This window comes from Brassica napus, chromosome A6 (genome assembly GCF_020379485.1).
Source record: "Brassica napus cultivar Da-Ae chromosome A6, Da-Ae, whole genome shotgun sequence".
In the NCBI taxonomy this organism is placed as follows: Eukaryota; Viridiplantae; Streptophyta; class Magnoliopsida; order Brassicales; family Brassicaceae; genus Brassica; species Brassica napus.
The window spans coordinates 17,374,757-17,400,599 of NC_063439.1; the positions used below are offsets into that span (position 1 = coordinate 17,374,757).

The following is a 25,843-nucleotide window of genomic DNA, read 5'->3' on the forward strand; positions in this document are numbered from 1 at the left end:
TTAATAAAAAAATTATAATATAATTAAATAGACCAATATATATTTTTAAAGATTCTAAGAATGAACCGAGTGATGACACGTGGTTAAAAAAAAATTTGTAATGTTTTTCAATTAATATAATAGGGATTTTAAAACGACTATTACTCAAATTTATGAGAACTCAAACGATCCCCAATAGTATAATTACTTTTAAATAACACCCCAATAGTATATTAATTTGAAAACACACACCCCATATTTTATTTGAATTGGTCGTCTCTTTCCATTCGGAGCCCCTTTTCCAAAACCCTAACAGAGATTTCGATTTCCAATAGCCATGGCAGAAGAAGTTCCATCAGCATCTTACATCCCATACGTTCACTCCCAAACCCTAACTTCCCACGCCCACGCCCTATCCTCCCTTAAATTCTCCTCCGATGGCCGCCTCCTCGCCTCGGCCTCCGGGGACCAGACGATCCGCACTTACGCCATCAACCTCAAGGGAGATCCCATCGCCGAGGCCGCACAAGTCTTCACCGGCCACGAGTCCGGGATCTCCGACGTGGCCTTCTCCACAGACGCGAGGTTCATCGCCTCAGCTTCGGATGACAAAACCGTAAAGCTGTGGGACGTGGAGAGTGGTTCACTGATCAAGACGCTGCAGGGGCACACTAACTACGTCTTCTGCGTCAACTTCAATCCACAGTCCAACATGATTGCGTCCGGCTCCTTCGACGAAACTGTTCGGATCTGGGATGTAACGACCGGAAAGTGCCTGAAAGTTCTCCCGGCGCATTCCGATCCAGTCACCGCCGTGGATTTCAATCGCGACGGGTCTCTAATCGTTTCGAGTAGCTACGATGGGTTGTGCCGGATCTGGGATTCAGGGACGGGGCATTGTGTGAAAACGCTCATGGACGATGAGAATCCTCCTGTTTCCTTCGTTAGGTTCTCTCCCAACGGCAAGTTCATCCTCGTTGGCACTCTCGATAACACCCTGGTGAGCCCCTTCCTGAGTCAACCAATACTAACTTTGTTAAGCTTATCTCTTTGCTAGCTTTAAACAGTCTAAGTTTGGGAGATGCATCTTTTGGTATTTGATTTTTGTTTGCATCAGTAGAAGATGTAAATCCTCATGATTTGTTATCAACGCACTGATCTCTCCACAATGTTCTCAAATTTTGCAGAGGTTGTGGAACATTTCTTCTGCTAAATACATCAAAACATACACTGGCCACGCCAACTCTCAGTACTCTGTCTCCTCTGCGTTCTCCGTCACAAATGGAAAGCGGATAGTCAGTGGATCCGAGGACAACTGTGTATACATGTGGGAGCTGAACTCCAGGAAATTGCTTCAGAAACTTGAGGGTCACACTGAGCCTGTCATGAGCGTGGCTTGCCACCCCACAGAGAACTTGATCGCTTCAGGCTCGCTCGACAAGTCTATAAGAATTTGGGCACAAAAGAAATAATGATTCATGTAAATGCACCTTCCCTTCATGTTGTAATCATGTAGTCCTCACTTTCTTAGTTGAGCCTTGTTAGAATGATTCTACTCTCCGGCTATTTAGGTTTGTCTTATGGCAAAGGAAATTTATTTGGAAAGTGAGCACTGATCGGTTTCCCTTTTCAATTCATTTTATTTATCAATCTGTTTGTCTTGTTTCTTTGTGCTCCCACCAATATTATTAGTTTCTAAAATTATTTCAAGGTTAATAACTGTTCAAACGAGCTTATGGTCAAGTACTATACGTAGATAATGTATGGTAGTTGTTTTGGTTGGGCTGAGAATATATTACCCGTTAAATTTGATTTGTTCTTCATCGTGATTCGATTCAAATATTATCTGCTAAATTTGATTTCTTATTCGTCTTGACTTGACTCGAAAATATTGGATACCTGTAAAGTTTTGAGACAAATTAAATAGTAAAACAAATTATTCGTAAAAAGACAAATCGAATTACAAATACTATTTTTTAAAATGTCAAACATCCGCTTTGATCCGTAGTAGAACTCTGGTTTATCAACAATACTTTCTGATAATGAAATATGTAGATTCTTTCAAGTACTTTGCTCGAACACCCCAATTGCCTGTATTATCCGTGCATATAATATACTAAAACTCTCTATCCAATTTGATAACATAGTAGTCAAAGTTATGCTTCATTGCACATATTTCGAAAGTCACCTTCAACAAAGTTTTGTTCTGAAAAAGTTGTCTCTTTTTAACAACTTCGACCAAATAAAACTTTGACATATTAGTTGTGTTCTCTTTTTTTACAGATCATGGTATCAACATCATAGGTGTCACTATCAACTTCGACTTGTTTCATCTTTTTCTCGCTCTGCATATCAGCAAACACATTAGTTGATTAGTTACCTCTGTAAAACAAGTTTCCATCCTCTTCATCAGTATTTGAATCTGTTGGCGACTTCTTAAGATCAAAGTCTGCTTTGTTTGGATTCTCAGTTTTGGTTTTATAGGTTACACACACTTGAATCAAGACATTTCTTTTTAACAAAACCAACAAAATTCTTAAGTTGTCGATCATTTGCAATGATTACAGGTGGACGTGTTGATGTATTGGTCAACTCAGTAGGTAGATCACTCAACTCCAAATTGGCTAAGTTATCTTCTTCCATACCAAACTCCTCCAAAACCATTATCTTTAAATCATCTAAGGTAAAACTCGATTTCAATAACAGTAACCTACCTCCTTTGTCATCAGCCGAAAAAACCCATCCCGTAGTTGCACCTAACTCCCATACACCACATGTCGTATAGATATGCATCATAGAATAATAGTTTGTGAAAATTACAAGAAAAACTATGGAGACATCATGTTTTATGAAGAGGAAAATATTAAATCGATTTTTCTTTACAAGGAAAACCGCCTCTATAGTTTTTAGGAAAGTTATAAGATTACAAATACTTTTAAAATATTTTCATAACTGAACTTTCAAAATTTTCGGAAATCAAGTTTTTCTTATCCATAGAATATATCTTCTACACTGCGTAGAAATCATGGTTGGGCACCCACAACCACCAACGTGGCCTCACCCCTGTTCAGGGACCTTGAGCATATTTTGTGAACAAAAGACATGATACATGATGATAAATCTGAAGGATAAAGAATCATATTTCACCACCAAAAAGAACACATTAGATCGACACATTGAAAAATCACTGATATAGAATATTAGAATATTAGAAACTTCAAATCACGTTGAAATCTAAGTAGAATATTAGATCCGAGGAACATACTAGACATGACTGTAAGTTTCATCCTTTAACTTGAAATCTTTATAAGAATACTAAAAGTCAACACTAGTGGAGGAGCTAGGAAAATTTGTCAAAGGGATCACTCCATAATTAACATATATCATAGAGTCAGTTAACCAAAATTTACACTGTTTTTTTTTTCAGTTTTTCAAAAATTTGGAGATGTACAAAAAAGTATTCATAAACTCACATGAGTCAGTTGACATACAATCAATGTGGCTCCACCATTGGTCAACACTCTTTTGATCATTAAACACTGAAAAGAATTTTGAGAAACACAGAGTCTCTACTAATTTAATTGGAAAAAGACGATTAATCAAAGAAAATAATCAACACTGAGGAAGAAAATTATAACGTCTCAACCGTTCACGGCTAATGGACCACCCACACCTGCTCATTTGGCCCGTGGCTCCATTTCGTCTGACAGACGGTGCATTAATTTTTCAAAGACTCGAAATCATTGTTTACTGATTTTGTAATCACCAAATGACATTTTCTCATGTTTTGGCTTAATTCGCACGGTATTGCGTACAATTATCGATAAGTCACCCATCATTCTATTATTTCAGGTCAAACATTATTAACTTTGAAGTTCTAAACAGAAAATATTCTCTAATCCTTTTCACATATATGATAAATCGAGATGTTACAAAAATATCTATTCTATACTACAAGTTGAATAAGATCAATGTTCAGGGTGTCCACATCAGACTATAAAAATTAGCCAATAGGGAACTTTCAAATGTCCACCTCAGCAATAAGTGGGTCCCACTAAAAAAGAAGAAGTAATTTCGAGTTTTGTTTCAATCTAAAGTCAAACGTCTTGATAGAAAAAAATGCCAAACGCCAAACGCCAAAACCCAAGAGTCGGAGACGTCGATTGTGTAGTAGTCCACCACCATCAAACTATTAAAAGCTTCAACTCATCCATACTCTTCATCTCTCCCCGAATCCAAATCTCCTCTGGTAGCTTCCATGGATGAGAAACAGACAGATTTCCAGATCCAAAGCTTTGTATAAATCTAGCACCAAAGCTCCGGCAATATCAACCAGCGCATCCATGTCTAAGAATCCAGCGAAATCACTACTAAAGCTCCAATTGAATCGGCCACCAGTTCCATGGATAAGAAAAAAGGGGTTGCTTGGCTCCATCTACAGCTTTGAATCTGCAAAAAGAAAGATCCTCTTAGGGCTTGATCTGTTATTTATGGCGAAGAGGTATGGCTTGATATTCTAAATCCCTGAATTTCATAACTTTTTTTTTTAGCATCTAACCTATACTACACCTCACCATGAATATGTGCTACAAGGTGCATAGCTCAGAATCGTGTAAGCCGGTATAAAAATTTCTGAAGCGTGGTTCTCAGCCTCTTTAACCTCTTATCTCAAATTTTTTTGACACTTTCAAGGTCTAGCCGTTCTTCAAGAACAAAGTTTAGCGATTGAGTTCAACTGGTTCTGGTTCCATTCATGCAAACAGTTTGAAGCAATCTCTATGGTAAGGTTTAGGTTTTGTTGTCGAATACAGTTACATTATTTTGCTTTTTTTGTTGTTGTTGGTATTTTATTGGGATGCAGATAAAGATCCAGAGTTATGGTAACCAAGCTGAGATCAAAGTGCAAAGGTTGTAAGAGAGACAAAGAGAGAGAGGCTTTAAAAAGGTTTGTTGTTATCTGATTATTTATGTTTTAGTTTTGTGTTTATGTTAGTTTAAAGCTTAGCAAATTTTTAGAAACTTACTTCCAATGGGGTGATCTCCTTTTAATTCAACTGAAATCAATGATAGAGAAATCAACAATAGAGTTCTTTAAATTTTATTCTGTATGGAAACCATCTGATTCAGCTCCATACAGGATGATCTGCATTTTATGTTGAGGAGAGCTTACTGAAGCGAGTGCTAGGGTATTGCAGCACATCGCTTCAGCTCCAGAGGAAGGTAATAATCGTTTTGCCACTGTAGTTGTAAGGGTATAGTAATTTTACTTTTTGGTTTTGATTGCCAAATGGTCTTAGTTCTCAACTACTGTTTATAATCTTTATCCTCATTTTTCAGCCATATATTACTTTAAAAAAAATTCTGGTGAGCAGGAAATGTCATACAACAATTATCTTGGTGTTGACTCCGCATGGAACTGCGTATCAGATTCTGAAAACCCGACATGTGCAGTCATGAAGCACACAAATCCTTGTGGTGAGGCCTACCGGCTAGCTGTAATAGCTGATCCAGGTAGCACCTTTCGTGGTATTGTAGCCACCAATGTCAAAGTAGACAAGGTAATTGATTAATGAACATGGATCTACAACGATTTATTCTCTTATTCAGTTCATCTCACTAATAAAACTGAGCACATGCCATTTATTCAGGGATTATTCGCAACAAAAAGAAAAGACATCTATTGTGTTACTGATCACAAACTCACCATCTGTTTCACTCAGAATATTGTCCTCTCGGAGCTTCAATACAACCCAGTTGTGATCGAGAGAAACATGTTCAGGTTCCGCTCATTCCAAGAGTTTGAGGGGTGATTTGTATGGTAAGTTGGCTTTCCTGTGTTAACATGTGTTGTCCTGATTTGTATATTGTCCTGATTTGTATACAACTAAATTCTTTAACATGTGTTGCAGATATCATCAGCCCATGAAGGTCATCAATTGACAGTCTCTCAGCAAACAACCGGTCTTGAACGGAGGCAGCACTCCCACCTACAGCCAAAACAGTGAGTATATACGATTACATACTAGCACCAGCCAACATGCATATGTCATTAAATGTCTCACAATTATAATTGGCAATTTCAGGTGACCTATGAATAACGTCTACCTTTGGGACCAGGCTTCTCATGAGTCCCACAACAGGTTCAATGAAAGTCTCGCCACTCTTGATGTTGTATTAGTAACAGCAGTTAACACTAAACGTATTGGAGGTAAAACGTTTCCATGTCTTAATCAATAACATCTTGATTAATCAAATCACGAATCAGTTTTCAAGAACATCTTGATTAATTTCCATTATATTTATCAAAACAGTATGAAGTATTTTTAATTGTCCGTTTTTGTTCAACTACGTCCAAAGCATAAATAGATAAGATTAACAGAAACCTCTTAGTTTCGATTCAGTTAGTTTTTAATACTCATGGTGAGTTAGACAATAGCAAGCTACAATGGTCTTCTTGAGATTTAAATCTATGACATTGTTATCGTGTTTTGATTATATCGGAATAGATGGTGAGTTGATTGTATTTTCTGGAGTTGAAATGTACATTACAAAACCCCCACCTTACACTTTCGCTTAGCATGTTGTTCACGTGTGCGTTTCATGTATGCTTTCTCTTTGTAACAGGTACCGTGCTGAGATATCTGTCTACGACAATGTCGTTAAGGCAACTTTGTGCTCTTTGGTAATACTGTTCCTGAGCTAACATGGAGGCAGGCGTTAGAGCTTATTGACAATTACTTCGAGGTTACTCATACTCATCTTATATTTCACCTCCCAAACAATCTAAACGGACTTAATCATGTTTGATATTGCAGGCTAATAGGGACATCGGTGCTAACCATGAGATGCCAACTCCACAATGTCTGGTGGAAGTCTCGAGCTCCAACCTTAAGAGACAGACCATAATTGTAACGAGGGTTGTTTTTCCCGCAGTTCTGCCACCATTTGTAGTAGCAGAAAGCCAACCAGACGCAATCGATGAAGAGAGCACATGCTCCTGGATTAATTCATTTCTGTCATAGAGAGTCTAGCATATCTTTATCCAAACTATTTTTGAACTCTCTGTTCTTGCATATTTTTATAAATAACTTGTGAAGTTGAGGTACTCTCCTTCCTAAGCATGTGTTGTGTTTTCATTCTTTATAAGTTGGGTTTTAAATTTGAAATACATAAAAACTATATTCTGAACTATACCTTTTATGACCATTGAATGATAAAATTACAGAAATATTACAAAAATAAAATAAAATTTATGCTAATAAAATATAATATTATAATATAATTGTTTTTAGGATTGATCTTATCTTTTCACCAAAAGAGTTTTCAATGAATAACACGATTAGAAGTCATCATGTTATCTATTTTATTAAAGAGTAAATAAATATTTATACTGTTAGCGTTAAGTAATATAAATTTAGAGTCTAAATTTGAGGGGTGAATTTTGGAGATGAGATTAATTTTTTAAATAAATTGATAAATATTTAGAATTATAAATCAAAAATTTTAAAAATCATTTCACCTTTCAAAAAGAAAACTTGAAATTTATAAATATTAAAATTAGATAACATATAATTTAAGAACTATAAAAATATTTTTTAATTTTTATTATTTACTTAAATAATTATTTATATTTATATATCTATAGAGCAAGGGAGGGAAAAAAGGTAAAATGATCTTTTGCCTCCTAATTATATCTATTTTGAACATTTCCTCTTTGGAACTCTGTTGGTGAAAAAAACTTAAAAAATATTTAAGAAAATTGTGCTTATAATTAATTTTACATTTTTTTTTGTTTTACTAAAATCAATATTGCAAAACCAAACATATTCAAAATGGTTTCAGTCTTAAAAACAAAATTCAGAGATTAATTTCAAATTGATGACATGAACTTAGAATGATATTTATAAGTGTGTTATTGGAAAAGAAATCTTTTATACATATGTTTGCAATAATTTTGATTTTTTATTCAAGCATGTATACAAACAAAATATTTCATCTATCTTAGAGTATCTCCAATAGGAATTCTATACTTAGATTTCCCAAAATACATATATGTGTATAAATATATTAATATTTAATTATAAGTTCTTAACTTTACAAAAAATGTAACTCAAAATATTTTTTTCTGATCATTTGATTTGTATTTTCTGTAAAATTAATAATTCTACAATTAAATATTAATATAATATTATACATATAACATATGTGTATTTTGAGAATTCCAAGCTTAGAATCTTCACTTAAGGTGCTTTTCTATGCTACCATTATAATTCAAAATGAGTTCTTAAATTGAAAATGGTTCTACAATATCTTATATTCACACAATATATTTAACTGAAATTATATAGAGCAATTATCCGCGCGTAGCGCGGAAATATGATCTAGTTACCATAAAAGCTACACTGATGCGCAGACAATGACCAAAGATCCAAAACAAATGTGTAGCTGTTGTTATGTAGTAAAATACAGTTAAGCTATCTTATCATAAAGATGAATAAATTAAAATACTAGTGAAAATGGTTTGAAACATGTCAAAAAATAAATAAAATAATAAATCGGTTTAGAAAACCGATTTAGAAAACCCAGCTTTACTTTTTTTTATTCGGCAACCGGTTTGATATATAGGGCTTCATCATCTAAAGAAGAGACTTCAGTCTTTACAAATCAGCCGCCATCTCGTACCCCAGGGTTCTACTACTCCGGCCGGCAAAACTAGGGTTTTGGTAATGATTATAATTTGACTATCTTTTATGTTTGGTCATCCATGGTTTGCTTAATATGTACATACATGTTTGTTCTTTGAACCTGGTTTTTCTCTTTTACCAGAATCTGTGAAGCTTTGCTGATAAGAAGAACTTAATGGGTCGTTTCAAAAACGTAAGTGCAAAACGTGTTTCTTTTTATTTTTGCTGTAATATGTATTTACTGTGTGATTGTGATGGTTATAGAATAAGAAGGGTAGGGTGAATGTAAAGCCTATCGCGAAGAACAACCAAGCGAATGTTGATCATGTCACCGGGGATAAGATCCCTAAAAGTTTCGTCTTTTCAAGAACGAAACTTCCTGGCTCTGTCAAACAACTTCAGATGGATTTGAGGAAGCTCATGCTTCCCTACACTGCTCTCAGTCTAAAGGTACCGGTTTTTTTAATATGTTTGTGGATGGTTGTGTTTTTGACCCATTACTGATTGCAAAAGTTTGTGTGACCTGCAGGAGAAGAAGAGGAACACTTTAAGGGACTTTTTGAATGTGTCAGGGCCAATGGGTGTTACTCATTTCCTTATGCTAAAGAAAACAGCCTCTGCATTGTCTCTAAGAGTAGCAAGAACCCCGCAGGGCCCCACTCTCACTTTCAAAATTCATCAGTATTCGTTAGCATCTGATATAGCTCAGTCTCAGACTCGGCCTCGATGTCCTCCAGATCTTTTCAAGAATCCCCCTTTGGTAATCAACCTCTTACTATTTCCTTTTTTTTTTCTGTTTGTAATTTGTGTGGGTTTTTGCTAATAGTTGAGAGTGTCTGTCTTGGTGTGTGTAGATTGTTCTTTCTGGGTTCGGCACTCAGGAGCTGCATCTGAAGCTAGCAACCATCATGTTTCAGAACATATTCCCAGCTATTGATATCAACACTGTAAGTTATTTATATCCTTTATGTTGCTGATTGCGTAAACTTGTTTTCAGCAATTTGATATGGTTATGTTGCTGATTGTGAAATAATAATATGTGGCAGGTCAAGCTCTCTACATGCCAGAGATTAGTACTCTTGAACTACAACAAGGACACGAAACTCATTGATTTCAGGCATTATTCGATAAGGCTGCAGCCTGTAGGAGTGTCTCGTAAGCTCAGAAATTTTGTGCAGACTCATAAGGCTCCTGATCTTAGGAATCTGCAGGATGTTAGTGATTTTATCACCAAGTAAGGGATCTCAATCTACGTCGGTGCATTTGATTCCTCTCTCTGTATCAATCGTGAAATTTATTGTTGGTGGATTTTATATATTTATCAGGGCTGGATATGGATCAGAGAGCGAAGGAGATGAAGAAGCGGCGACAGTGACACTATCATCTGATCTAGGCAGAGTCAACAAGGGTTCGACAAAGAGTGCTGTGAAACTGCAAGAAATTGGACCAAGGATGACTATGCAGCTGGTTAGAGTGGAGGAAGGATTGTGTTCAGGAGGAATCATATTTAGTGAAGATGGTAAATACATTATATTCTACTTATTATTTAATGTTGTTTGTCTATCACATGATGAATCATCTTATCTATATATCGGTATGTTTCAGGAAATGTGGATGGTAAGAATAAGCAAGATGGTGATGAAGAAGATGCTGCCAGCGAAGAAGAAAGTGAAGAAGGGGAAGAGGGTAGTGAAGAAGACATGGATGAAGATGCTGAAGACTGAAAAGAATTTGTTCTGAGTAACTCTGTGTGTATCTTCACATCAAAGTTTTGTTTCTTTGGATGCATCTATTGTCTGATTGAACTATTATGAGCACAATCGATTACCTTCTTATTTATGAACTTGTAGTTGGTCAAAAAACCGTGTAGCAGATTCTCTATAAAGTTTTCTAAAACTTCAGCCTGTTGATTCCCCCCATGTTTAAGAAAATTGAAATCAGTTTTCGTTTTGTAAAATTGTTTAGTACTCATTTTTAATGGATTAGGTTGACGATTGGTAAAAGACAATATCCACTTTCAGTGGTGCTCTGTTTTATGATGCGTGTAATGAAGATAAAAAACAAAAAAAAAAGTACATAAAGGCGAAAGTACAGTATGTTTCTACGTCATTGGGTGATGAAGAATCTAACGGCTTTCCGTTTCGATTCATACGTATATCTTAATTCTACACCCGAGATATTTTGGATTATGTCCCCTTGTTTTACTTTTGTTTCAAAAACTACCCATTGGTTTGACAGGGCAAAATTCGTTAAGAAATTTGATTGAATGAGAATGATAAAGGTTTGTTTTCTCACAAGTTAGAATTTTGTGTTAATAAATAAATTAAAAATCTATGAAATTAGTGTTTCTTATTCTATAATATAAATATAAGAAGAGATTTTATCTTAGAATTTGAAGAGTATATAATAGACATCAAATAAATAATTAGGGGTTAGTGTATTGAATCTGTAATTTGAAGTGATTTGACTTTTAATGAGTCTGTAGATGATTGTAGAGGAATTGGAGAATTTGATATGATTTTTGTTAAAACACTCTAGAATCTCATCTAAAACAATGAGATTTGAATTTTTATTTTTATAACTAATGAACTCTCCTCAAACACTCTAGAAACACTTAAATTACTCTAAAATCTTCAATTTAAATTTTGTTCAATAACCGTTGATTTCAGAATGTTTTATGAAATGATAAGTTCAATAACAGTGGACTTTAAAATATTTTTTTAAATCCACGTTTGAATAACATAAGATTTGTCATTTTAACAAAAAATTGATTTGTTTCATCAAAAGAAACTAGTTTCCGCAAAAAGTCAAAAACAAATCTAAGTATAAATGGGCATTGATTGGTAATATAGTGAAAGTATGAGGGCAACAAAACATTCTACTCAGCTCTTTTTTTTTAATTTTTAATCATCATGATGTCCTCGTGGGTGTTTGTTTATATGTCTTCCTTGCATCCACCTCCTTCTGCATAATCTTCTTTTGAGCTCTCTCATTCGTTGGATCCCTTCTCTCTCTCTCACAACTTGTCATTCTCCTCAGCTCTTTTTTTTTCATAGAGAATTAAGATTTATATTTTCGTTACTACTGTCTCTCCTTCTTCAGATCTAGTTTTCCCCATCACACGGATCAGTCCAGGTTCGTTGTTCGTCGGAATCACCGATATAATCATCGTTAGATCTAATCTGTTTGTTGAATCAAATTGATGTTTTTGGGATTCAGACCTGATCCGTTGCCTTTTTGGAGTATTGCGATCGCGCGTTTTTTTGAAATTCCGATTAGGAAGAAATCGTTTTTTCTTTTGGGTGGATTAACTAACTGGATCGAGAGAGAGCATCGTGATTCGTTTTATGCTGCTTCTTAAACAGATGATGCATGTTATTGAGTTTTCTTGCGGTGCAGTATCTTTTGTATAATTCAATTGTATACCCATCTGAGAGAGAGGATTCTGAGTTTCGATCGTGTTTTGTTGATCGTGTTTTGTTTATTTTTATTTTTAAGAGTTGCTCTCGTTTCTGAGTGTTGTAGGGCTGCTGCTAGCTACTCTTTTTGATTGTCGTAAGCGTGTAACATGGGACTTTTTTCTTGTTTTGTCGTGCAGGTCTTAGCCTAAAAAAAAAGAAGAAAAAAGCATGGCGTCCGTGGCAGCAAGTGAGAACCAGTGGTTCAAAGCGAGAGTGAAAGCTGTTACCTCCGGAGACTGCTTGGTTATCACGGCTTTGACCCATAACAGGGCTGGTCCACCTCCTGAAAAGACCATCACTTTATCTTCTCTCTTGGCTCCTAAATTGGTGAGCCTGAGCCCTCTAGTTAGTTACAGTGGAGGATACGCTCAAGCCTTCTCTTTTGGATTTCACCCCCACCCCACCCCCACCACTTTTACTTTTCTAATATAGGAGAAAGATAATTAATTTCTTACAAATCAATAGGCTTATCATTATAACCTTACCTTACATGAGAAACTAGAAGACAACTTTTTAGATATAAGAGAAAGATAATCAGATAACCTTAGCTTACATGAATTTTGTTACCACAGGCTTCCTCTCATTGTTTGCTTTTGTCCTTGCTTTTCAGGCTCGCAGGGGAGGTATAGATGAGCCTTTTGCCTGGGAAAGCAGGGAATTTCTGAGAAAGCTTTGCATTGGGAAGGTAGTTGCTGCTAAGTTTAAACTCCTAATCATTTATGTTATATGTTTGGTAATTCACTATCTTCTTTATATTCACAGTTCTGTATTTTTTTTCTTTTGAGCAGGAGGTTACTTTCAAAGTGGATTACAAAGTGGAAGCTATTGCTGGAAGAGAATTTGGCTCCGTTTACCTTGCCAAGGAAAATCTTGCTAAGCTTGTTGTTCAGAATGGCTGGGCTAAGGTAATATCCATTTTTTATTTTATTTCAATAGACGGCCTTGTCTCAGCTTTCTGATATGGTGGAGAAATGCCTGTACTATGGACAGGTCAGGGAGCCAGGTCAGCAGAATAAGGATAAGGTTAGTCCTTGCATTTCGGAGCTGTTACAGCTTGAAGAGCTGGCTAAGCAGGAAGGGCTTGGTCGTTGGAGCAAGGTTGGTGTCTCTTTTACTATTTCTCTTAATTTGGTGTGTCGAAGCGCCTTCATTACAGAGGACAGACTTGTTGGACAACGGTCTAACTCTCTTAACCATTTGGGGATTATTCTATCTAATATAAACTCAAAGTAAAGGGAACCAACTGGCAAGTTATTCGGGTTTATATCTATGCGAGCCGAGGTTCCCTTGAAATTTGAATAATCATATATCTTGACTTAAGTTGACTCCCGTTATATTTGTTGGTTTATTGATGGAATTTACTTGATACAGGTTCCTGGTGCTGCCGAGGCATCTGTCAGGAATCTTCCTCCTTCTGCCGTTGGGGATTCTGGGAATTTTGATGCCATGGGTCTTTTAGCTGCAAGTAAAGGTAAGCCCATGGAAGCTATTGTTGAGCAAGTCCGTGATGGCAGTACCATCCGAGTTTACCTTCTTCCTGAGTATCAGTTTGTGCAAGTTTTTGTTGCTGGACTTCAGGTGTGTAGTCCTGTTTTTGTGTGAGGAGTTTACATTCGAACTTCATGGTATAAAGAGTGCTGGATATATTCCATGCAGGCTCCATCGATGGGAAGGAGATCTACACAAGAAACTGTTGTTGAGACAGATGCTGCATCAGCTCCAAATGGAGATGCTTCTTCTGAGCCTCGTGGTCCTCTAACATCAGCTCAAAGACTCGCTGCCTCAGCAGTATCGTCAGTCGAGGTTTCCTCTGATCCGTTTGCAATGGAAGCCAAGTATTTTACTGAGTTTCGTGTTCTTAATAGAGATGTAAGGAGGAACTGCAACACATTAACTCATCTGCATTTGAAATTTAAATGATTTAACTGTGAGCTGGATTTTGCAGGTTCGCATTGTTCTTGAAGGTGTTGACAAATTCAACAATCTGATTGGGTCGGTTTACTATTCTGTTGGGGAAGAAGTTAAAGACTTGGGTCTGGAGCTGGTTGAAAATGTACGTGGTCTTAATTAAACAGTTATTTGTTTCGACATGATTATATATTGAAACTAACTGGCCAATAAATGTTTTTGACTTGTCACAACGTTGGTGGTATAACTAAAGATCCTGAAACTAGTACTAAAAATTTTCTTCCCTATTGAACTTGTACCTACTACTTAAGGTTAAGGTCGTTGGCCAATTCTATTAGTTTTTTATTTTCTTGGTAGACTTAGCAGATCATTTCTGTTATATAAAACCGCTGGAAATTATGATATTGGATGGTGTTGAATAAAAGTTATGACACTGGTTGCTGTTCCTTTTGCTCAGGGTCTTGCGAAGTATGTTGAGTGGAGTGCCAACATGATGGAGGAAGAAGCCAAAAAGAAGCTAAAAGCTGCAGAACTTCAATGCAAGAAAAACCGGGTGAAAATGTGGGCAAACTATGTCCCTCCAGCTAGTAACTCAAAGGCAATTCATGACCAGAATTTTACTGGAAAGGTAAATAATTGCTTGCGTGAATGTCATGGTATATATATTGCCTTTCCACCTCATTTCATCAGTTCTTAGTTCTTACTAGTTTGTACTCTCTTCAGGTAGTGGAAGTTGTGAGTGGGGACTGCTTAGTAGTTGCTGATGATTCTATTCCATTTGGGAGCCCAATGGCAGAGCGCCGAGTCTGTCTTTCGAGCATTAGGTCTCCTAAAATGGGTAACCCACGCAGAGAGGAGAAACCAGCCCCTTATGCTCGGGAAGCCAGGGAGTTTCTAAGACAAAGGCTTATTGGAAAACAGGTATATATTCTTTGTGTATTCTTAGTTAAGTTATCGCGTCACAAGAGCAAGATCTCTGACTTATTTTTTGTAATAGCCGGAAAACCGGACTGACATAAACGATAAAATAAGAAACGATGTTAAGGAAATATACGAATGTAAAGACGAATACAAGAACGATAAGAAATCGTATTCGCAAAGAGACATGGAGTCGAGATATGATCTCTTTCCTTAACTCAAAATATTCGCTCCGTTAGTGAGACGGAACTGTACGAATAAAGAGTCCCAGGATAAAACCATGGCAGACGAATCACGCCTCACTCGTGATCGTCCTATCGAACTACAAACTCTACGAAACACTCTCGCAAAATAGACTTACGCAGAGGGATTTTTGCTGTTGGATTTCGATTTAGAAAAGGTTAAAAAATGAAGGAAGAGAAGAGATGATATTTAAAGAGACGGAGACGACCCACTTCCCGCAACAGCTGCTGCACGTGGGCGAGAATCTCGCGGAGATCGAGGGAAGTTGAGTTCCGAAACTTCTTCCTCAAGACTCTCTCTTATCTCGTTTAAAAATTTCGAGAGGATAACATGCATGACGTTTTTATTTTCTAGACAAACTACTTGTCGTTTTAAATAAAATTGTATGTTGTTTTTTCCCGAAATAAATGGCAAAACGTTGAGCTTAACTTGGTCCAAAAAGAATACTTCTTATCGGGCCAAAGGCCCTCCACCCAAGCCCAAGCCCAAGCCCAAGCCCAAGCCCACGCCCACGCCCACGCCCACGCCGAGCCGAGCCGAGCCGGCCGGACGGCGGCGGCGGCGCGCGCGTGGGGAGCTCTCTCTTCCACTGAGCTGTTTAACCACTCATAATACAAGAGCTTATATATATTGCTCAACTTTTCTTTTCCCAGCCGATGTGGGATGTTCTTAAAACTCTTTCATTAAAGTCATGAAAGGCTTCTTGAGTTAACTCCCGCAGGCCCATTTCTTTTCATCATTTCCAATTTTTTTATTAAAGCCATTGGGCTTAATAAATTGGTCCAACAATCCCCCACATGAATAGAAATGACTCTAGACATATGCAGACTAAATGCAGACTCGATAGACTCTAAAAAAAAAAAAACTATACTTATTCTAATCCTGACTAGACTAGACAGACTTATCGAGAGTGTTTGCGAAAAATTCACTGTGTTTGAGTTGGTGGCATTTTTAAGCCTTGAACCACTCATAGTTAATATCTGTCGGGTTTACTTTACCAGAAGGTGAACATGATGTCTTGAACCAACCGGTGTTTTATGTAAACCGAGACAACAGGCATAACGCAGCTTCATTTTCTCGTAGAACTTAGTTCTCTATTGTGTTCATTGTGGCCCTGAACTATTCCTGGTTTTCATGAGTGAACTTAGAGAATATAGCCTTGCATTCATTCTCCTAGAAACGGCCCCATTTCACACTCATTAGGTGATTGACCATGAAAAGTATTGAGTAATACTCCGCTTAGAAGCTATGGAATCATTAAAAGCTTATGCTTATCCTTCACACATTTGTTAGCACTTTTATCATCTTAGGAGCTGGGAAGAGACTACTTGTCTCAAGTGCTTTGGTTAGATTCTGTTTGATTTTGTTTTCCCTTTGAACCTACGTCTTGGGATCTCCAGTCATGATAGGTAGGGTTGCAATCAAGCATCCTCATTCGTTATAGGCTTTAAACCCATTCCTTTTGATGATTTAGCAACAACATCTCGTGACAAACCTTTAGTAAATGGATCCGCTAGGTTGTCAGCCGATTTGATGTAGTCTATTGTAATTACACCAGTTGAGATAAGTTGTCTAATGGTTTTATGTCGTCTTCTGATGTGACGAGATTTACCATTGTAGAGATTATTCTCAGCCCGAGCTATAGCTGATTGACTATCACAATGTATGCGTATAGCTGGCACAGGTTTCTCCCACATAGGAATATCTTCCAAAAAATTTCTAAGCCATTCAGCTTCTTCTGCTGCTTTGTCTAAGGCTATGAACTCAGATTCCATGGTTGATCTGGCTAACACTGTTTGTTTGGTAGATTTCCATGATATTGCTGCTCCTCCTAGTGTAAAGACATATCCACTCGTGGATTTTGAGTTTTTAGAATCTGATATCCAGTTAGCATCACTGTATCCTTCTAAAACTGCTGGTTCTTTACCATAGTGAAGCCCAAAATCTTTGGTGTAGCGCAAGTAATTGAGTACCCTCGTTATAGCTTTCCAGTGTGTATGACCTGGATTACTTGTATATCGACTAAGTACGTTTACTGCATGCGCTAGATCTGGTCTAGTACAATTTGTCAAGTACATGAGACTTCCGATCACACGTGCGTACTCGTTTTGTGAAACCGCTTCACCTGAATTCTTTGTCAAGTGCATTTGGGGATCTAACGGAGTTTTTGCCGTACTATTAGAGTAATTTTTAAATCTCTCTAATATTGTTTGAGCATAATGAGATTGGGTTAAGATAATTCCGTTTGAATTTCTTGTGACTTTAACCCCGAGAATTACATCTACTAATCCCAAGTCTTTCATCTCAAATGTCCCTTTGAGCATGTTCTTAGTTTGATTGATAATGTCTTTATTGCTTCCAATAATGAGCATATCATCTACATATAGACATAGCAAAACATACCCATTTTTGGTAGTTTTGTAGTATATGCATTTGTCACATTCATTTATTTTGAAACCATTTGACATCATTGTATTGTCAAATTTTTCATGCCATTGTTTAGGAGCTTGTTTAAGCCCATAAAGTGACTTTACAAGTCGACATACTTTGTCTTCTTGTCCGGGAATGACAAAACCTTCAGGTTGTTTCATGTAAATTTCTTCTTCTAAATCACCATTTAGAAAAGCAGTTTTTACATCCATTTGATGGATTTCTAAGTCTCTTAAGGCTGCGATTGCTATCATCAGTCTTATTGATGTTATTCTCGTCACTGGAGAATATGTATCAAAATAGTCAAGGCCTTCTTTTTGTCGGAATCCTTGAACTACAAGCCTAGACTTGTATTTTCCACCAGGTTTGCGTGTCATTATCCATTTATTCCCTAATGCTTTGCAGCCAGGTGGTAAATCCGTTATGTAATACGTATAATTTTGCATAATCGAATCTAATTCACTCCTGACAGCTTCGTTCCAAAACGGAGCTTCTGGTGAAGCCATGGCTTCTGCCAAAGTTTTTGGAGCATTTTCTACTAAAAATGCCATTAGGAAATCTTCTCCAAAAGATTTTTCCTTTCGAGCTCTTTTGCTTCTTCGAGGTTCATCTTTTCCTTCATTTTCTGAAATATCATTTATAGAAATCTCGACGTTTGTCTCAGTTTCTGAGTTCTTGTCATTGTCTCTTTCTTCTCGAGTTCGTTTTGAACCTTGTTTTTCCCTATATGGAAAAATATTTTCGAAGAAAGATGCATTTCTTGATTCCATGACTGTATTTTCATGAATATCTGATATTTCAGATTTATGTACCAGAAAACGATAAGCATTACTGTTATGTGCATATCCGATGAAGATGCAATCCACTGTTTTAGGTCCAATAGTGACCTTCTTTGGTGGTGGTACCGCAACTTTTGCCAGGCACCCCCACACTTTGAGGTATTTATACGAAGGTAAATTACCTTTCCATAATTCATATGGAGTTTTACCCGTTACTTTGTGTGGAATCTTGTTGAGGATATAATTAGTGGTAAGCAACGCTTCCCCCCACATGTTCTGGGGTAACCCAGATTCCTGCAACATAGCATTCATCATCTCTTTTAGAGTTCGATTTTTGCGTTCAGCAACTCCATTAGATTCTGGTGAGTAAGGAGCTGTAGTTTGATGGATTATTCCATGTTCTTTACAGAATGCAATGAACGGACCATCATACTCGCCTCCTCTGTCGCTTCTAACTACTTTAATAGTTGTTTTAAGCTGATTTTCGACCTCGAGTTTAAATTCTTTAAATTTTTCTAAGGTTTCATCTTTGCTATGTAATAAATAAACATAACAATATTTTGTGCAGTCATCTATGAAGGTCACAAAGTACTTTTTACCACCTCTAGTTTGTAAATATTTTAAATCACATAAATCAGTGTGAATTAAATCTAGAGGTTTATTAGTTCTTTCAACACGAGGTGATGGCGTTTTTGTGAGCTTAGCCTGTACGCATACTTCACATTTTTGTTTACTTGTTTTGCATTTAGGAATTAGATTTAAATTCATTAATCTTTGTATAGACTTGTAGTTTACATGGCCTAATCTTTCATGCCATATATTAAAAGACTCAACCAAATAAGCAACTGGCTCTTTCTTATTCATTGAAACTTTTGGAGCTACAACTTTTGGAGTGACTGTCATTACATTCAACTTGACAAGTCCACCCTTAACATAACCCCTACCCAAATACATCCCATTCTTCCTAATCACGAGCTTATCCGCCTCAAAACTTGTGGCGAATCCATTCTTGCTGAGCAAGGTTCCCGAGACCAGGTTCTTCCTCATGTCAGGCACATGCTTCACATTCGTCAGAGTGACCTCATGTCCAGATGTCATCTTCAAAATCACATTGCCGCGTCCTTCAATCTTGGAGACTGCAGTGTTCCCCATCTTGAGCTTCTCCTCAGTCTTGCTTTTCTGATAGGTGCTGAACATCGCCTTATCGGTGCAAATGTGGGTGGTTGCACCAGTGTCATACCACCATTCCTTGGGGTTGTTGCTTTCAACCATGTTGGCTTCAGTCACCACAGCAACGAGATCCTCCTCAGTGAGATTTGCCTGAGCCTTCTCATCCTTGATCTTTTTGCGACACTCAACTGTCTTGTGCCCCACTTTGTGGCAGTAGTGACATTTTCCCCTGAACTTCTCCACATTCGCATTCGCATTGATCTCGATGCCTTTGTTCTTGAAGTTTTTTCCAGAAGCCTTTAGGGCTGCAGCAATTTTGGAAGGCTTGGCAGGAGAATGGGCGTGTGCCTTTCCTTTGCCTTTGTGCTCAGCCATGTTGACACTGTGCTCCTTAGCAGTGACCTTGTCAGCAATTCGGTTTCTGGATTCCATCTGAAGCCTCATGATGAGCTCCTCGAGCCCCATCTTCTTCTTCTTGTGCTTCAAGTAGTTCTTGAAATCCGCATAGCTTGGAGGAAGCTTTTCAATGAAGCTGAGAGTTGTGAATGTCTCGCAGATAGACATTCCTTCAGCAGCGATTTCATGGCAAATGAGCTGAAGCGCTTCCACCTGATCCATGATGGGTTTTGAATCCACCATTTTGAAGTCGTGGAATTTTGAAACCACATACTTCTGGCAGCCAGCGTCCTCACCTCTGTACTTCTTGTCCAGTGATCTCCATAGCTCTTTCGCCGTGGGGAACTCACAGTAGATACGGTACAATGGGTCAATGAGGCGACCCAAAATGTAGCCTTTGCAGATGAAGTCCGAATGCACCCATATGTCTACAGTTGCGAGACTGTGAACATCATCAATCCCGTAAGGCATAATGGGCTTATCCTCCTGGATGAACTTGTCTAGCTTCATCGTTGTCAGGAAGAACAACATCTTCTTCTGCCACGTCTTGAAGCCTTTGCCATCAAACTGGTTTGGCATCAGTCCTTGAGTGAACACACTAGGGACAGCCGGAGGAGTTTGAACTGCCACCGGACCACTTGCGGTTCCTGAAATTGAACCCGTCTGATAAAGACCAGCACCGAATAGACTACGGCGAGTGGTTTCATCAGCAGCATTTCCTGCAGGGAGGATAGTGCTTGTCGTTGCTGCAGTGGTTGACGCCGTGATGTTTCCAGCGGTTGTCACGCCAGTTGCATCAGTTGCTGCAGCGTTGAGTGGAGTCTGAATGACATCGGAGGTGCCAATGGGATTGTTGTTATCGTTTGTCATTTTTCTGTAGAGAAAACATGAAAAAACGGATTAGTACTCCATTCAACAAATAACATATTATTTTAAAGAAAATAATAGTCTAAAATCGATGTTCATTTTTGGTGTTTGAACCAAATCATATCGATATAGTCTTGAGAAAACGTTTTGCAAACTCGCTTAAAAGCGTTCGCAGAAACCATTTTTGTAGACTTAGAATGTTTCACAAACTCGCTTAAGAAAGCGGTCTTGAAACGATTCATTTTATAGAACGTTTTGAAGATGTATCAAAAACGTTTTGCAAAAATGCTAGAAAGCAATCCGCAAATCGTAATGAAATAAAACAGAAACGTTTCGCGGAAGTGCTATAAAGCAAATCGCAAACACGTTTTCAGAATAACACAGAAACGTTTCGCGGATAAGCGTATAGCAAATCGCAAACATCGTTGATAAGAATAAAACGTTTCGCGGAAGTGCTAGAAAGCAAATCGCAAACACGGTTCCAAAACCCGTTTTTATAAATCGTTCTTCAACCCGATTCGAGCTTTAGGAATAAAGCGATTTTGAGTTAAGATTGTAATAGCCGGAAAACCGGACTGACATAAACGATAAAATAAGAAACGATGTTAAGGAAATATACGAATGTAAAGACGAATACAAGAACGATAAGAAATCGTATTCGCAAAGAGACATGGAGTCGAGATATGATCTCTTTCCTTAACTCAAAATATTCGCTCCGTTAGTGAGACGGAACTGTACGAATAAAGAGTCCCAGGATAAAACCATGGCAGACGAATCACGCCTCACTCGTGATCGCCCTATCGAACTACAAACTCTACGAAACACTCTCGCAAAATAGACTTACGCAGAGGGATTTTTGCTGTTGGATTTCGATTTAGAAAAGGTTAAAAAATGAAGGAAGAGAAGAGATGATATTTAAAGAGACGGAGACGACCCACTTCCCGCAACAGCTGCTGCACGTGGGCGAGAATCTCGCGGAGATCGAGGGAAGTTGAGTTCCGAAACTTCTTCCTCAAGACTCTCTCTTATCTCGTTTAAAAATTTCGAGAGGATAACATGCATGACGATTTTATTTTCTAGACAAACTACTTGTCGTTTTAAATAAAATTGTATGTTGTTTTTTCCCGAAATAAATGGCAAAACGTTGAGCTTAACTTGGTCCAAAAAGAATACTTCTTATCGGGCCGAAGGCCCTCCACCCAAGCCCAAGCCCAAGCCCAAGCCCACGCCCACGCCCACGCCCACGCCCACGCCCACGCCGAGCCGGCCGGACGGCGGCGGCGGCGCGCGCGTGGGGAGCTCTCTCTTCCACTGAGCTGTTTAACCACTCATAATACAAGAGCTTATATATATTGCTCAACTTTTCTTTTCCCAGCCGATGTGGGATGTTCTTAAAACTCTTTCATTAAAGTCATGAAAGGCTTCTTGAGTTAACTCCCGCAGGCCCATTTCTTTTCATCATTTCCAATTTTTTTATTAAAGCCATTGGGCTTAATAAATTGGTCCAACATTTTTTTCCTGGTGTAGGTTATCGTTCAAATGGAATACTCAAGGAAGATTAGCCCAGCAGATGGTGTTACTACTTCTGGAGCTGGTGATACTAGGGTCATGGATTTTGGCTCAGTGTTCCTTCCTACTCCAACCAAGGGTGATACAGCTGAAGCAGCTGCAGCAACTCCTGGAGCTAATATTGCGGAACTCATTATCGCCCGTGGCTTTGGGACTGTGGTTAGACATCGCGACTTTGAAGAGAGGTCAAACCATTACGAAGCTCTACTGGCTGCTGAAACTCGTGCTGTCGCGGGGAAGAAAGGAATTCAATCTGCAAAGGACTCTCCAGTCATGCACGTCACAGACCTGACTGTGGCATCGGCCAAGAAGGCTAAAGATTTCTTGCCATCCCTGCACAGAAGTAGGAGAATATCTGCGGTTGTGGAATATGTCCTGAGCGGACATCGGTTCAAGCTATACATTCCAAAAGAATCATGCAGTATTGCCTTTGCATTCTCTGGTGTCAGATGTCCTGGCCGTGGCGAACCTTATTCAGAAGATGCTATTGCTTTCATGAGGCGTAAGATCATGCAGAGAGATGTTGAGGTAAATGGACATATTACATGGTCATGAGACGTAAGATTACACTCTTTTGTATATGACTCTTACACGGTGTTTTATAATAACAGATTGAAGTTGAAACTGTGGATAGAACCGGCACGTTCTTGGGATCAATGTGGGAGTCAAGGACCAACGCAGCAACGTTTCTTCTTGAAGCTGGCCTGGCGAAAATGCAGACTGGCTTTGGTGCAGACAGGATTCCCGAAGCTCATCTTCTTGAATTGGCAGAACGATCTGCTAAGAATCAGAAACTGAAGGTAACACCAATAGATATCTTTTTAACTAAAGAAAAACATCTTTAGTCCAAAACAAAACTGAACATGCTAATTAGGGGCGAAGCCAGACCTTTTTTTCCATGGATGCATACAATAATACAAGTTAAAATAATTAATAAATTTAGTGATGGACAGGGGAATCGAACTTCAGTTCTTTGGAAGATGAGGGTGCACTTTAACCAAATAAGCTATATGAACCTTAATGTCCAATGCAAAATTTCTTAAAATCAAAATAATAGGGGGTGCACATGTACCCTTGCTCTTCCACCTAGCTTCGCCCCTGATGCTAAACCGTATGATTTCATAGATTTGGGAAAACTATGTTGAAGGAGAGGAAGTTGTAAATGGTGGCTCTAAAGTAGAAACAAGGCATAAGGAAACATTAAATGTTGTCGTCACGGAAGTGCTTGGAGGCGGACGATTCTATGTTCAGACGGTTGGAGATCAGAAAGTAGCTTCGATTCAAAGCCAGCTTGCATCACTGAGTCTTCAAGACGCTCCCATTGTTGGATCGTTTAACCCTAAGAAGGGTGACATCGTCCTTTCACAGTTTAGCCTCGATAACTCCTGGAACCGTGCAATGGTAAATCATCAAACCCTTAAACATCTCTTCGTTTTTACTATCACCTTTGGTTATTTATAGTATACCTACTTTGTATTCAGATTGTTAATGCACCCCGAGGAGCAGTTCAGTCTCCAGATGACAAATTCGAAGTGTTCTACATCGATTATGGAAACCAAGAAACAGTTCCGTACAGCGCAGTTCGCCCTATCGAGCCATCAGTATCCTCAGCACCAGGACTCGCGCAGCTCTGCAGACTTGCCTACATAAAAGTACCAAGCCTGGAAGACGACTTTGGTCCTGAAGCGGGAGAGTATTTACATACAGTAACATTGGGAAGTGGTAAAGAGTTTAAGGCAGTGGTAGAGGAGAGAGATACTTCAGGAGGCAAAGTGAAAGGCCAAGGAACTGGAACCGAGCTTGCTGTTACTCTCATCGCTGTTGATGATGAGATCTCTGTCAATGCAGCAATGCTTCAGGTTCGGTGCCTCATCTTCTCTTCTCAATCCTTCAAATTATTTATTGGTTCGTTATATGAACCTGAGAGTGAAATGTGTGTTGTTATGATTACAGGAAGGAATAGCGAGGATGGAGAAACGCAAGAAGTGGGAGCATAAAGACAAGCAAGCAGCTCTTGATGCGCTTGAGAAGTTCCAAGATGAAGCTCGCAAATCTAGGACAGGAATCTGGCAGTACGGAGACATCCAATCTGATGATGAGGACAGTGCTCCGGTCAGGAAACCTGGTCGCGGGTAATTGTTTGTCCACCGGTGATCAATGGTGGTTCCAAAGAGGGAACAGAGAAGCGTCGGTTTCTATTTAAGAAGAGAGATGTTGCTTGCAAAGCATCAAACTTTTTGTAACATTTAGAAATTCTCTTTTATTTATTTATAGACTTGAGGATTTTCTATATTTAGGAGTATGGACGATGTTCTTGTTCTTTAATTTTGTTTGACAGAAGGATCTCATAATAAGGTTAAGTCGACAACGTAAGAGGGGGCTTTTATATATGTACTTGGTCGTCGTCATTCACGAAACCAACCGAAACCAAACCGAAATCTCCTGAACATCTATTGGGTGTAAGAAAGATATATCCATAATATTCAGAACCGAATATACTTTACCTGGAACTGAATCGAATACCTGAATGGCCATACCTATACTTAGTTAATATTTAATTGTTCTTTTTACAATTTTCTCTAATATTCATTTTCTCGAGGTAGTTAAAAACTTATAGATCCTTATATATGTCGTTGGACATCTTCATTCATAATTAGCCCTGGGCCAAAATAACTTGAACCGAAATATCGAACCGAAATACTTAAAATATCTGAAACTAAAAAATGGATCAAAACACTCAAATACTTCCGAATGGTTTCTATATTTCTATATCGGAAATAACCGAACCAGAACCAAGAACCAAACGGGTATCCGAATATCCGAAAATAACAAGTTTTATATTTTCATATAAGATAAAATATCATCAACCACACTCGAATCCAGGTTGAATAAAAAGAGTGAAAACATTGTTACCACCATACCATACTATCTTTTATGTACTCTTTTATATTATAGTTATATATGATGTTTCTAAATTAAAATATAGTAAATGCTTATAAAATAAACACCTTAGTGACTCAAACTCTTGTGGATTAATGAATATGCAAGTGTGTAACCAGCAGACCACTTAGATTAGCATATTAACTATTATATTTTGTATATATATGTTTGATTCACATATCACACGGATATCCGGAACCGAATCAAAACCGAACCAAAATCTCTTAAGTACATATTATGTATAAGAATGATATCGGAAACCGAACCGAATACCCCAATATCTAGGCATATTCACGATTAAATATGTCATCAGTTTCATAGCAATCTGAGGAATAGCCTGAAGACTTCGAGTCCAATCTGATAGATTTTGGGACAGCCACAAAATTGGATCAGTGAAATCTATATACTATATAAAAGTTGAGTCTATATGAGAACGTCAAATTTCAAACAACCAATTAAAATATGACTAATCATAATATTCCAAATTATTATTTACAAA

At 38.0% G+C, this 25,843-nt stretch overlaps 3 protein-coding genes across 3 annotated transcripts; all 3 read left to right on the forward strand.

Moving 5' to 3' along the window:
- Nucleotides 1–225: 225 nt before the first annotated feature.
- LOC106347773 (COMPASS-like H3K4 histone methylase component WDR5A) lies at nucleotides 226–1,713 on the forward strand. The gene is made up of 2 exons (XM_013787368.3): nucleotides 226–979; nucleotides 1,167–1,713. Exons 1-2 carry the CDS (start codon nucleotides 317–319, stop codon nucleotides 1,449–1,451), a joined length of 948 nt encoding a protein of 315 aa, XP_013642822.1. The 5' UTR covers nucleotides 226–316; the 3' UTR covers nucleotides 1,452–1,713.
- Nucleotides 1,714–8,621: 6,908 nt separating this feature from the next.
- Nucleotides 8,622–10,568, forward strand: LOC106347771 (peter Pan-like protein). Its single transcript, XM_048781859.1, has 8 exons — nucleotides 8,622–8,702; nucleotides 8,806–8,856; nucleotides 8,928–9,113; nucleotides 9,193–9,423; nucleotides 9,518–9,610; nucleotides 9,710–9,897; nucleotides 9,989–10,182; nucleotides 10,269–10,568. Exons 2-8 carry the CDS (start codon nucleotides 8,839–8,841, stop codon nucleotides 10,385–10,387), a joined length of 1,029 nt encoding a protein of 342 aa, XP_048637816.1. The 5' UTR covers nucleotides 8,622–8,702; nucleotides 8,806–8,838; the 3' UTR covers nucleotides 10,388–10,568.
- A 1,017-nt stretch (nucleotides 10,569–11,585) lies between these two features.
- Nucleotides 11,586–24,777, forward strand: LOC106347770 (ribonuclease TUDOR 2). Its single transcript, XM_022687475.2, has 15 exons — nucleotides 11,586–11,800; nucleotides 12,264–12,451; nucleotides 12,735–12,809; nucleotides 12,913–13,029; nucleotides 13,115–13,222; nucleotides 13,496–13,702; nucleotides 13,781–13,993; nucleotides 14,070–14,177; nucleotides 14,490–14,660; nucleotides 14,756–14,953; nucleotides 22,363–22,932; nucleotides 23,016–23,204; nucleotides 23,530–23,805; nucleotides 23,886–24,263; nucleotides 24,358–24,777. Exons 2-15 carry the CDS (start codon nucleotides 12,293–12,295, stop codon nucleotides 24,538–24,540), a joined length of 2,952 nt encoding a protein of 983 aa, XP_022543196.2. The 5' UTR covers nucleotides 11,586–11,800; nucleotides 12,264–12,292; the 3' UTR covers nucleotides 24,541–24,777.
- The last annotated feature ends 1,066 nt before the right edge of the window (nucleotides 24,778–25,843 follow it).

Excerpts from the sequence above, each read along its gene's own strand:
- LOC106347773 (XM_013787368.3), top strand. The coding sequence starts at position 317 with ATGGCAGAAGAAGTTCCATCAGCATCTTACATCCCATACGTTCACTCC. Across the intron at positions 980-1,166 it reads GCACTCTCGATAACACCCTG|AGGTTGTGGAACATTTCTTC; the intron begins GTGAGCCCCTTC and ends CAAATTTTGCAG.
- LOC106347771 (XM_048781859.1), top strand. Across the intron at positions 9,424-9,517 it reads TTTTCAAGAATCCCCCTTTG|ATTGTTCTTTCTGGGTTCGG; the intron begins GTAATCAACCTC and ends TGGTGTGTGTAG. Across the intron at positions 10,183-10,268 it reads AATCATATTTAGTGAAGATG|GAAATGTGGATGGTAAGAAT; the intron begins GTAAATACATTA and ends GGTATGTTTCAG.
- LOC106347770 (XM_022687475.2), top strand. The coding sequence starts at position 12,293 with ATGGCGTCCGTGGCAGCAAGTGAGAACCAGTGGTTCAAAGCGAGAGTG. Across the intron at positions 13,223-13,495 it reads GGCTTGGTCGTTGGAGCAAG|GTTCCTGGTGCTGCCGAGGC; the intron begins GTTGGTGTCTCT and ends TACTTGATACAG. Across the intron at positions 13,703-13,780 it reads TTTTTGTTGCTGGACTTCAG|GCTCCATCGATGGGAAGGAG; the intron begins GTGTGTAGTCCT and ends TATTCCATGCAG.